The sequence below is a fragment of the Athene noctua genome, chromosome 1 (genome assembly GCF_965140245.1).
Source record: "Athene noctua chromosome 1, bAthNoc1.hap1.1, whole genome shotgun sequence".
Classification (NCBI taxonomy): Eukaryota; Metazoa; Chordata; class Aves; order Strigiformes; family Strigidae; genus Athene; species Athene noctua.
This window is the reverse complement of record NC_134037.1, coordinates 71,330,758-71,343,353: the sequence shown is the minus strand read 5'-3', so window position 1 is coordinate 71,343,353 and position 12,596 is coordinate 71,330,758. Positions and strand designations below refer to the sequence as shown.

General features: G+C 42.0%; 1 protein-coding gene across 6 annotated transcripts in view; it reads left to right on the top strand.

Annotated features, from left to right (window-relative positions):
* Window positions 1–2,744: 2,744 nt before the first annotated feature.
* Window positions 2,745–12,596, top strand: part of SCAF8 (SR-related CTD associated factor 8) — a 163,595-nt gene continuing 153,743 nt past the window's right edge. For 5 of the 6 annotated variants that reach the window (XR_012632861.1, XM_074896529.1, XM_074896528.1 and 2 more), the window contains exon 1: window positions 2,745–2,874. Coding sequence is in view for 4 of the 6 variants with exons in the window: in XM_074896529.1 (XP_074752630.1) it covers window positions 2,845–2,874 (30 nt within the window). In the remaining 2 variants the exon portion in view is untranslated. Of the gene's footprint in view, window positions 2,875–3,554; window positions 3,661–12,596 lie in introns of those variants that run through there. The other variant, XM_074896531.1, reaches the window with a different exon arrangement.

The following is a 12,596-nucleotide window of genomic DNA, read 5'->3' as shown; positions in this document are numbered from 1 at the left end:
AATAATATTTGGTTAAATGCTTATTACAGACATACAGCAAAAATGGTGAATATGGGGGGAGGGCAACTTAGTTTCAAATTCAGGCACTGTGCTTTTGAGGTCAAGGCTTTGTGCATATATCTCTAAGTGTAAATCCTACCCCTCCTTCTCTGGTTTCTCCTTTATTCACTCTTCCCCTTCTTTCACTGGAATAATTTATGCTTCTGGAATACATGTTCTGGAAAAGCAACTGCGTAGGAGTTTTGTGGTCACTTTGAGGCCAATTTCAGAATAGTTTTTGCAAAGCTTTTTCTTGCACAGTGTGATATTCCATCCATTTTAATGCGGAAGACTAGACTTGCTTCAATTTCACCTAAAAGGAAAGCTACCGGATCCTGGAGGATTGTAACTACAGTATTTCAGTAAGTTTTCCATATGAATACAAAGCCAAAAGTTTTACCAATTACTCTTGTAATACAATGAATCCCATTGAATGAGCCTCCACAATAATTTGAGCAGAGTTGCCTTTTCACATTTTATGTACTCTTAATTCCCACAGGAAAAGAAAAAGCAAGAGGGAAACAGAGGCCTTGCCCCTCCTGGTAAGCATAGTGTGCCTCTCTTAAATCATCTGTGAAGGGGGGGCCGGTTCTGGCAGAAGACTACCAGAAGGTTGCACTGAGATATGCAGTTCATACACTAAAAGTGTTAACTCAGCCTGGAAGTGACCTCAGGAGCTCTCTAGTCCAATCTCAGGCTCACAGCAGGGTCAGCTGTGAGATCTCAGTGGGTTAAGGTCTTTATCCCATGGGATCTTGGAAAGGGATGGAGACTGCACAGCTTCTCCAGGGAACCTGTTCCACTACTTGGCCATTCACAGTGGAAATGGCTTTCTTCTGCTTGTGTCAGAATGTCCCCTGCTTTAATTTAAGACCACTGCCTCTTGATCTCCTGCTGTGTACTTCTGTTTCAGGATGATCAAAAATGTTAAGGAGCCTTATTCAGCCACTTTACTTTGCAGGTATTGTCTGCCACTGGGTGCCCTCCCTACCCCATGGCTATCTTTTTTCAGTCTGAACAGACCCCGTCCTCTCATCCTCTCCTAACATTTGCACTAGCCTCCTGACTCTTATGGTGGCCTGATACTGCAACAACAGTGATTGCTAGAGATGGGCTTTTTCTCCAAGTAAGCTGGCTGGTGAGAAAAAACTTCCAATTCTGTTTGTAACAAGACTTAACAATCTCTCTTGTGTTTCTGTGAAAATGGAGCTGTAGGATTCCAGGTCTGCCTCAGATGCTGGTCTTCTGGACTAAGATGAATTACTCTGTTGCATAAAGCCCACTTCAGTTTGGACGTTGATGACTCTGGCTGTTAGTGGGAATGTTTGCTGTCCATGAAGAGCCCTTGTGGCTCTGATCTGAGGGGTGTTTGTGAGGACAGGAGGTTCTATTCAGAGCGTGGCCTAGAGTCTTGACTGGAAAATAATGAAATGCAATCCAGATTGGAGCCTAATGCATGCTGTCATAGCTCTGCTGCGTTGGTAGAGTTGAAAGAACATAACTGTGCTCTGGAAAAACAGCAGCTAAAGACAAATCTAAGGTTTTATCCTCAATGTTCTGACCTCCTTGAGGCTCTGCCTGATGAAGGTGAGTCACATGGCAGCCTTCGTGTTTGAGGGAAGAAAAATCTATGCCCTGGAAGCAAGTCCTCCTGTTTGATACAGTGGTTGCTGCTGTGATTTCTCAGTTGAGGGAGGTGTTCGTGGTTCAGGGAGAGGCAGATGCTGCACCAGGCTGGCATGGTGGCAGGTGATGTAAGTAGCACTGCTGTTCACAAGAGCACAGTCAGACACTTAACCTGGGAATACGCCCTGGGTGATGAAACAGTAATGTCTTAATGCCTGGGGTTGGATTTGATGACTTTTTGGTCTCAAGTTGTCAAGCTGTAATATTCATGTAGTCAGTGCACTGGGACTTGTGATTGATTTTCATTACGATTTTTGTATTTTTCTCCTTTCTTCTTGATAAATAAAATTATTTGCTAATTGCTTGTGACATTTTTTTTCTTCCTTCTGTATCCTACTGATCCTTTTCCCTGTTGTTTACCTTCAAGCCTGCGTGCTGTCCGCGGTGGGCTGTGTGGGGAGGTGAGGCTCTGGCGGGCGAGACATGAGGAGGCAAACGGCCGCCTCTCCCGGGGTCTGGCTTTCAGCTGGCAACGGCTACAACGGTGCCCCGAGAGCTTCTGGATTTGCCCCCGGTGACGAAGCACCGCGGCGTTTAACACCTTGTTCCCGCAACCCTTCACCTCACACCCGCTGGCCGGCCCGGGCCAGGCGGGGCCCGCTGCGCCAGGGCGGGCGCTGGGGAGGAGGAGGAGGAGGGCGGGAGGCGGGCGGGCCGCCACCCCGGCAGCGCCTCAGTGGCGCGGCCCGGCGGGCGGGCGGGCGCTGCCCGGCAGGGGGCGCTGTAGCCGCCTGCGCCGCTCTCGGCTCCTCTCGGAGCGGCGCCGCCAGGAGCCCCCGTGTGTCCGCCATATTGGCGCCCGCGCCGCAGCCGCTGCGCGTTGTTCCTCCATCTCCTGCCGGCGCGGCCGAGCGGAGCCGAGCGGGGGAGGGGACGTCGGCGCCGCCGGGCGGGAAGCGGGGCGAGGAGGCCGCGCGCTGCCGGGAGGAGACGGAAACGAGCGGCGCCCGCGTCCCTCCGCGCCCGTCCCCTGCGCCACCCGCCATGGCGAGAAGGCCCGGCGGCCCCTGAGCGCGGCGCACACGCACACACAGACCGAGACTAACCCCCTCCCGGCCGCGGCCCGGCCCGGGCGCCATCAGCGGAGAGAAGCCGCCCGGCCCCCGCCTCCGCCGCGACATGGAGGCCGTGAAAGCTTTTAACAGCGAGGTGTGTAACCCCCCTCCCCCCCCCTTCTTCCCCTCGGGGTCGAGGAGCGGGCGGGGCCCCGGGGCCCGCCGCCTTCCCTGCCCCCTCCCGCTGCGCGCGCCTCGCCGCGGGGAGGGGGCGGGAACCGGGGGGGGGGGGGGCGCAGCGGGGGGGGGCGGGGGGCAGAGGTGGGGGGGCGCTCCCGCAGGCAGCCCGGGGGCTCCCCCCCCTCCTTCGCCCCTTGTCGGGCGGGAGCGGGCCGTTGACGCTGTCCCTGGGAAACGGGAGGGGGGAGAGGGTGATGGAGGGAAACCCCCCCCCAGACACTCCTCCTCCCGCCGACAGGCTGGGGGAGACTGAGCGGAGAAGAATGGATGTGGCGGCGGGCTGAGGGGAGAGGAGGGAGCGGGAGGAGGCCGCGGTGGGGGAGGCCGCTTTCCTGCGCCTGGCGTGCGGTGGGGCGGGCGATGCCCGGCCAACTTCACGCAGCGGCAGGGGGGGTTTCCTGCATCGCCAGGCGCGGGGCCTGCGCGCTTCCCCGCGACCCTCGCCTCTTCTGCCACCCTCATCCTCTTCGATTGTTAAACGCGTGCCCGCTCTTAACGCCTCGTGGAGCTGTGTTTTCAGTCTGGGGATGGGAATACAAAGGCCTGGAGGATCGCCTCTGGTTCGAGAATAGTATATTCGCAGTGGTCAGGATGGATGGAAGCAGACATTCCTGTGTGCTGCACGGATCTCAGGTTCTGCACCAAAGCACTGTGCTGAGAGTGGGCTACGGCACCCACAAACACACGCTTACAGGCTCAGGTACTGATACGGCACCTGGCTTCTCTTTGTGCCGGTAGTTAATATTTGGTTTATTGCAAGGTAGTTCTTCTGGCAACGTCGCTTTGTTCCTCTTCATTGCTAGAATCTGTGTCATTTATATTTTAAAGTTAAGGTAAAAGCAAGGTAAATAAATACCTGCTTTCTTTATAGGAAGTCATACGTCTTAAAGAATAGATTTTTTTCTTAGATTTACCTTAGAAAGTATCAGCTCGGGTTACAATGTATATGTATATAGACTGCACACATATTGGAGCTCCGGGTTGCCCTCTTGCTACCCCCAGTAAGGATGTAGTAGGGGTTTAATAATCTGAAATAGTACAGTGCTGGTTTGGGTTCTTAAAATGTTAATTTGATTTGTAGTAGAACAAGGTGCCAACCATGTCGTTTCTACAAGCCAGGTTGTAGAAAAAAAAACTACAATAGGTTTTTAAAATGGACAGGTACTTCTGGTAACTCAAGAGCAATTGAACAGCCGTAACTGATGTGTAGTTCTAGGCATTGCACTTTATGCAGCTCGAATTCTTAAGTAGAAGACACATTGTGGCTGCTAGAAGGAAAGCAAATACTAGAAACTATTTTTTTCCTATTTTATTATTTGATTGGCTTGTGTGTTGCATTGTTTAGTGGGGAAAAGGAGGAGTCTAGTCACAAGAACTGAAGAACATAAATAGATTATAACCTTTTCCTCATATATACCTACTAGTTTGAGCAAAAGTCTTCACTTTCATACTGAAAAACAACTTCTGGCTGACTTGCTGAGCATTCAGGTGTAAGTACTGTAAAAATAACTCTGAAGACTTAAGGTGAGAACTGTACTGAAGAGGAGAGCTTTATATGCCTTAAAACTTCTGAATACTTGTAAAACAGTAAAATTCGGGTTGTCAGAAAAGAAAATGCAAACGATCAGGCAATGACATTTCAACCAACTTATTTCCGATGGTATAAATACAAAGCATCTATGAATAGACTTGTTTTTGTGACTTCTCTTTCGGTTTTGTTTTAACCTGCATCTCTGTATTTGAATGTTGGACTATACTCATAAGAAGATTTTAAAGATTCTATGACTAAACCCCTGATCCTGGAAGTAAATGGTGCAAGACTTGGAACATTTGGAGAATCCTGGGTGTCATTGCTAGGCGCACTGACGTCTCTGTACCCAGTGCAAAACTTGACTTTAACTTAACTTTCCATCATTGTCTCTGGTCTAACAGACCTATAAACATTTTGGATTTTAGAACTGTGAAATGATTAATAAATATTTAAAGGAGCTGAAGTGTATGAGTCCGTAGATTGTAGTCTGTGCTATACCCAAATGTTTTTGATTAACCCACAGAATATTTCTACCTCACATCTAAAAATCCTTTTCTTTGTTTATGTTATGCTTTAAGGTCAAATTATACTCCAGAAACGATGTCAGAGTTCTGTTAGAGATATTTTTGGCTTAAAATAGATGTAAATTAAATTTAGGAGCAGATGGGATAGACTAAATTGTACAAAAACTTTTACCATACTTAAACGGTTTGCATTCAGCTAATAATTTTACAACAGTTTATGTAACATACTGGTGAAATCCAGATGACATTTTAGAAAGAACAGTCCAAATACTTTTAAACACTTAAGTCTGGGGTTGGGTGGGCTTTTTTAAATGAAGGAGTTGTGATTGGATTCTGCAGTGAAGCTGAAATAAAGGCAGCTGTCCATCTAGGTAGTATAGCTTACTCCAAATGTATGTGCGAGCTGAGCAATATCTTGTATTATAGCTATCCGATACGATAGTAAGAATTGAAGTAATTAATATAGGCTTTTGTTAATTTGATTAGAAGGAAATATTTCAAGTTTATTTGCACTCTGACTACTGGAAGTAATGCCAGCTGTGGTGGAAAGCTGTTCAGTGTCTAGTGATGATACATGGCATTGTCAGTGCTGTACCTGGTCATATATATAAAATTAGTCCTAGCATTTAAAGTCTTGGGAAAGATTTAATTTAAGATGGTCAGTATTGTTGTCATGTAATGGTTGATGTTTTACTATTTGATTAAAAGTGCTTGGCAACTGAAAAATAGAATACAACTGACTTAGTATACTGTTGAGGTAATTGGCAGTGTTTTATACCACACAGTTGACATGAAGGCTAACCATTGCAGAGCCATTTTCCTCCAGGTCTCAATTCAGGCCCTGAGTTTTTTTTATGAAAAACATAACCTCAAAGTCAAGAACAGGTCTTGACAGAAGAAAATTAACTGAAATTTTTCCAATTCTTTATACATTCTATAAAATGTATTTTGTTAAAAAGGAATTGAAATGAACTAGAGACAAGCATGCATGCCGTCACAGTTCCAGCACTCAGATGGTAATGTTTTAGTTGCAGACTTCTCTAGTTAAAACTCAGTATTTGTTAGCATACTGAGTTTTGAGTATATACTAAATTTGTTATATTTGCTGTCATCTCCAAATCTAGCCATTCCCACATCAGTTTCAGGTACTGTACCTGAAGTTGTTTTCGTGTGCTATACTCTCAAGAGTTTTCTTGCAATACTTGTCCTTTTTGCAGCGGCAAGCTTTGTATTTCCAAATTATTTTTCACATTATGATGGGAAGAATGTGCACAGACAAGTCTGAAAGGAGACCAAAGGATGCTTTAATTCTGAAACACATTTAATTATTTATTTTGATATTAATTTGTAGAATAAATATAAATAGTTTACAGACATAAATAGTCGTAGGACTGAAATTTGTTTTAGGGGAAAGGGAGATCACAAATTAGTTTTAAGTGCAACACAATACTTTTGTTTAGCCATGTTAACTGTATCTTTAAGTATTAAACAACAGGAATCTTGGAAGGACGTTTATTTAAGCTTTAAAGGGAGAATTCAGCTTAGATGCTTAGTTCTTTAAAAATTGCAGTAGTAATTCACTGATCTAATTCAATGAAACGTAGCATTTCTATTAATTTAAAGTTTCTCAATAACTTTAGTCCCATGGAGGCACACAGCTCCTCATGTACCAGCTTTAAGTCTTGTTGTCCATGATGCTGCCCTTACTGGGTTTTTTTTTGCATGCTCTTTATTTAAAAATAAACCCAAAAATATTTAATGCATAAGCTTTGCACACTTAGGTCAAATCATTGAAAAGTACAATACTTTATAAATTGCCAAGACTGGCACCTGCAGGTTTGAACTACAGCCATTCAGAAGGTTAGCAGTGGTCAGACCTACTTAGGGCAGTTTGATAGCCAAAAAAAAAATCCAAAAATATACCTAGTTGTAGAATTTACATTGTTGGATCCAGTGAACAATAGTTTTTAGTATCCAGTGCTACAAATTTGAGATTAAATGTAGTGGAAAAATTAGTTTTTGTATTTGTCAGGCAACACAATATATTATGACACTGGAGAGACAATTGTGAAAAGGACAATGGTATATTTAAAAAAAGAGAAAAATAGTAAGACAAAGCTTCTCCCTTGAAGCCCAGGAACAAGAAAGACATGTGTCTTCTGATCCCTTTCAGAAATGCCACTTTCATTTGAGCATGTTTTGTATAGTTTAATGCCTCTTCTCTGTACAGTGGGATGCTGATCTTTTCATATACAAGGGAAATGAATGGAAAACTTAAGTGTCATCATGGAGATGTGAAATACTCTCTCTCTTAGTGTTTCAAGATAAGGGTGCGCATGAAGTGCTGTAAGATTAAGGTAGTGATTACAGTTTGCTTAGAGTGATGTGGGTTCCTATGCCTTTTCTCTTGTTAATCTAAATGTCTTCTAGGGTATGAGACTCACAATTAAAACTTCCACTGCATTGCTAGGTTGTGGTTCAGCTGTTACTAACAATGAGAATGCTTGTCCTTGCGTAGCTTGTCATAAAGTAAGAGTCACAATGAGCTTTTGGTGTGCAGAATGGTTGAGAGCCACATAAGATGATAAGAAGCAGTTCATTGCCTGTTACATTTGCACTTCATTGTCTGTTGGTCACCTGTATCAAGATGTTTCCTTAGAAGGTATGTTTTAAGCAGCAGTGGGAAACAGTTTCAGTCAATTACTATTTCAGAAATGTGACCCTTGGAAATAACCCACATTGTAATTACTGAGCATTGGAGTATAGGTGTACAGAAGTGTAACTCAAATACTCTATTTTAGACTCCTTTATTTAAATGGCATATTCTAAGTCACCAAGGCAGCTTTTTCACAAAAGAATGCCAGTTGACGCTTAAAAAAAGCCGAATGGTATGCCTCATGAAGATGCTAAATAGAGATTGATGCTGAATAGCTGGGAAGAGTGAAAAAACCGATGCTCTTTGAAATGGACAGCCAGAGCTTTGATTAGTGCAAGTAGTGATACTAGCAGTTAGGTATGAGGAATGGTCAAAGGGTGTGTAAGTTAATCCCCGACGAGGTATTTTTCTTAGATTCTGCAGCATGTTTCATGTTGGCTGAAGCACCTGAAACACTACAGGGCTTTTTTCCTAGCTGCTGAGAAAATGAAAAAACATGTGTCTGTTTTCTCCTCTTTCTTACTCTTGTTTTACCAGTCATAAAAGAAGTACGACCATCTTTCATATCCTCTGCTGTTTTGAAGATTTCTGCAACTATATGTTTAAAGTTTTCTTCTTCTTTGTTTATTTGATACCATGTTTATGGTCTGATATTCATAAATTTTGTTGTAGCAAATTGGCGTGAAAGCTTTTGGTTTATCACTATTCTTATTTTTCAGAAGAAAAAGTTAACTTGATGATACGTGCATGTGCATGTGGACACATATATGTCTGAAAAATTGTCTCTTTGTCATTCTTAACCTCTGGGGTGGATGTGAAAAAGGTCTTCAGTATTATTTTGCTTTATAGTCCCGTAGTGCTTCTCAGAGAAAAAACACCAAATCTTTATAAGCTGCATGAATTCCCTTAAGATACAGAAAAATATTTAAGAGTTTGTTAATTTTCCTTTTGCTGTCAGGAACATTAAGAGCAGTATCAGTGAAATGCAAATATTTCACTCTGTTGCATCCCAGCAAGAGTTGAACTTTGCTGGTTCTCAGCTATTTGCTTTTTGTTGAAAGGGCATAGGGAAAGAAAGCCCTTTTCTCTTCAAGATACAGCAAATATTAAACTGATGTTCACCTGATTAAATGTCTCCATGTGTGCTGTATAAATATTTGCAGTTTTAATACCACATTTTCAAAGACTAGTCTGACCTTAGACTTGCACCAGCCACAGAATCTTGACTTCTGGCCTTGTAAAGACATGATCATGCAAGGCTGTGTTTAAGGCCCAAAATGTTAGGGTGTTTGATGTTGTGTTGCGTTTTGTTTTGTGTTGGGTTTTTTGGGGGTTTTTTTTTGGTTTTGTTTTTTTGTGTGTGTGTGTGCCTATCTTGCTCAAGGACCTAATTTCTTTCATGAAGTAATATAGGCTGGACATTTATTATATTTCTGCCTTCTATACATACACGTTATATTTCTTCGTAATCTGTGGTCTAGATTACATCCCTGTGAGCCTGGGAGGGTAATGTAGATCTCTGGATTCTGCTAACACTCTTTGAGTGGTAACTGGATAGTTACGAGTATTGATCCTGCTTGCTACTCATTTCGAGAGCAGTGAACCATTTTGTAGTTTAAACCAAATGCATTTTTGAACTCTTGTGTATTCAGATCCTTTGATTTTCACCTACTCACGAAGACCATGCCTAGGGCTACAATCTTTGGCAAAGTACTTGAAATTATTTTAACACGTCTTATTTGGGTTTGTCATCAGCAGTCCGTTTTCCTGTGGCAGTTGCAAAAATCTACTAATACAAATAGCTTTTTTACAGAAAAAAGAACAGGTCTTAGAATATGATCTAGACACTTGATTACTTTCTTCACTTTTTTCACTTAGGAAGAGGCCCAATTTTTTTCTCATCTGTAAAATTGGTTCATCGTTCTACCTCCAGACACCCACCAAGATACTTATCTGGAGTGGCTAATTGATCTTCGGTTAGAGCCCATGTTCCTGGTCTCTGCAACTGCAGGTGTAACTCCACTGTGAGGCCTGGGGCAATGGTGTGCAACCCTCCGTTCATGTGCGTATCCAGAGTTCCGTGAGCTTGGCTTTGAACTCGGTAAACAATGTTAGTCCTTGTTCCTGTATCGGAACTTCTAATTGCAGGTGCATTTATTTCTTTCAATTTCTTCGCTCTTTCGGAGCTACTTTTCTGCAGTATTTCTCTGGGAGCACTGACGGCGGCAGCAGTCAGCTAGGTAATTTTATTAACCTTATTTAGCAGCTGCTTCTACATTGTAGGCTCTGTGTTGTTTAAGGGAAAAAGAATCCTCAGGTACTGCTGTACTAGTTTTTGTCTTCACCTGTACTTGCCAGTTCTACTCCAAAAGGAGACTTTTTAAAATAGAGCTTTGAAAGGGATTATTAAAATTTAGAGGAATTTAGAGGAAACGATCATGCTTTGCCACCATGATCCTCTGCAGACTTATCCCCACCATAAATGTGTATTTCTTGTAATAGCCTGCTCTTTGTGCTGTTATGCTTTTGGCAAATGAGCTACCGTTTCTGCAAAAATGGCAACTATGGATATACAGTGATTTATTATTTTCTTTTCACTTTTTTCAAGAGTTTCCCTACAGAGTTTGCCTGGTTTTACTGAGTACAGTTTTTGATTTGCATGAGACTTCTTTTTTCTAAGTTCCAAATGAGTAATACTGGATTGCTATCCTTTCTCCTAGACCTGGCACCTTTGTTATTGTGTTTGCTATTGATGGTTTTTGAGGGTTGGCAGAGAGTGCACTGGTTCTTGTTCACAACGAGGGCACAAAAGCCGTGTAAAAGTGGAGAGACGGAGCTGAGATCCAGGAGGCGGTAGTAGCAAGGAATGGTGGTTTGGATGGATGGTAGTTGAGCAGTAAAACAGTGTAGGCTAGCAACAGCTGAGAGATTGAAGGCACCTGTTTGGGTAACCTTGAGCTTGTTTATTATCAAGTTCTGTCTATAAAGTTAGTCTTGAAAGAGTGGAGTAAATATTCTTTTATGAACACTGATGACAGCTGCACAAGGTGTTTTATGCAAGGCAATGAACAGCTGTCCTACATGTTTGAATTGGAATTTATAATTGAAATAACATGCATTTTTGGGAAAGATATTTCAGAAGACTATATTCTTGTGGTGTTTGGTCTAGGGTTCAAATACTTGTGCATTTGGAGTCAAGTGGTTAGGGTTTCCTTGGTTCTTTGGTTTTCTGTTTTTAGTATTTATTAATTACTTTCAAAAATTGAAGTAGAGTTAATTATGTGCATCCTTTGCTTTCCATCGCTATTATTCTATAGCTCAGTTTTTTTGTTTAAAGAAGTACAAAATGCTGTAAATTGCTGCTTACTGTAAAATTGTCAGTTTAAAAATCTTGGCCTCATGGTGTGACTTTAAGGAGCTGTTCTGGTGGATAATTTAGAAATCAGTACAATAGATAAAAATGCAATTCTAATACTTTTTATATTGATGTGATTGCAGTTTTAAAAAGATAAATAATTATACTTGTGAATGTCTTTGGATTTTCCAGAGGTTAAGTCTGAAGAGCTTAGAATGTATTAACCAGATTGTTGGAAGCCAATGGAAAGATCTAATCAGACTGTTTTTTCAGAACACTGAATCTCCTGTACATAATAACAAAACAAAGCTGGTTGACGTGAAAAGTCATAGGTTATACTCTGAATCTGCTTTAAATTACAGCTTCAGCTAACACGTTGATCTTTATAGCTTGGTAACCAGGTATTCAGTAGTAGCCACTACTTTTTAATTTTCAGAAAAGTGAAGTAGAACACTTAACAGCAAAGGAGGAACATTTATGTAACATATATATTGGTTGGAGAAATCCAACCCACTGTAAACCATAATTTAAAAAAATAAATAAGTCATGGAGTTTTATTGTGAATGAAGGGCATTTTAAACCATATCTAAAGGAGAGAACATTTTGAAATCAATGAGAGGACAGCTTTTGTTGTAAGCCCTAAAAGCAGTTGGCAGAGAAAACATGCGAGTCTTTGGTTTTCATGTTTAGTTTCTCACATATATTTTGTATCTCACAATTGTAGAGGTGTGATTGTATTTAGACTTTTGTAAGGCATTTAACTCCATACTGTGCCACACTTTACCAAACCAGTGTGTTGCAACAAGAACAAAGGGCACTTCTCCAGCACTGGCAGCCCAGAAGCTCGCCTCTGGAAATCTACAGATACGGACATTGTGCCTGAAGCTGATCAATTTTCCTGCTGGTGATCTAGAATTAGCTATAAAATCGTGATAAAAACTTACTGATGGAAATTAGCCATATGGCAGGAATGATGAGGAAATGACAGAAAGTGAAATAACCCCTGTTATATCCCTTGTTTTCTTATCTGGTATGCTTTCAGAGATCATCTGGACTTTCTGATCCATCTTTACTTTCTGTTGATGGGAGTTTGGGCATGGGTAAAGTGCTCAGTCTTGCCTACCTATTTTATGTGGTCCATTTAGGTTTTTCTAAGCTTTTTGATCCTATGCAGGAAACATCCTAAGCTACTATGAAGAGAAAAAGGGGAATTGTATTTTATGGCTTGTAAAGGGCTAGGAGCAAATGAAGTATGTTCTAACGGCTATTCTGAACTAAACGTCTGTTTCCTAGTTGCATGCAATTCAGGACACTAGAGTTGAATCCGGGTGGTTTCTTTAAATTCCAGTTTCATGTTCATAGTCTATTTGTACAAAGCAGACTACCAGCAGAACTCATTTCTTTGAAAGTAGTAATGAAGAGGGTTTAGAGGAAATTGTAGATAGGCTGTTGTAATATGCCTTTTGACCCAAATAGATGAAAACTAAAATGGAATTTTGTTGTTCCATCTCAAACTGTTCAGATTCAGTAAGTTTGAAAGTCATAATTGTGCTTCCTCAAAATGAAATGT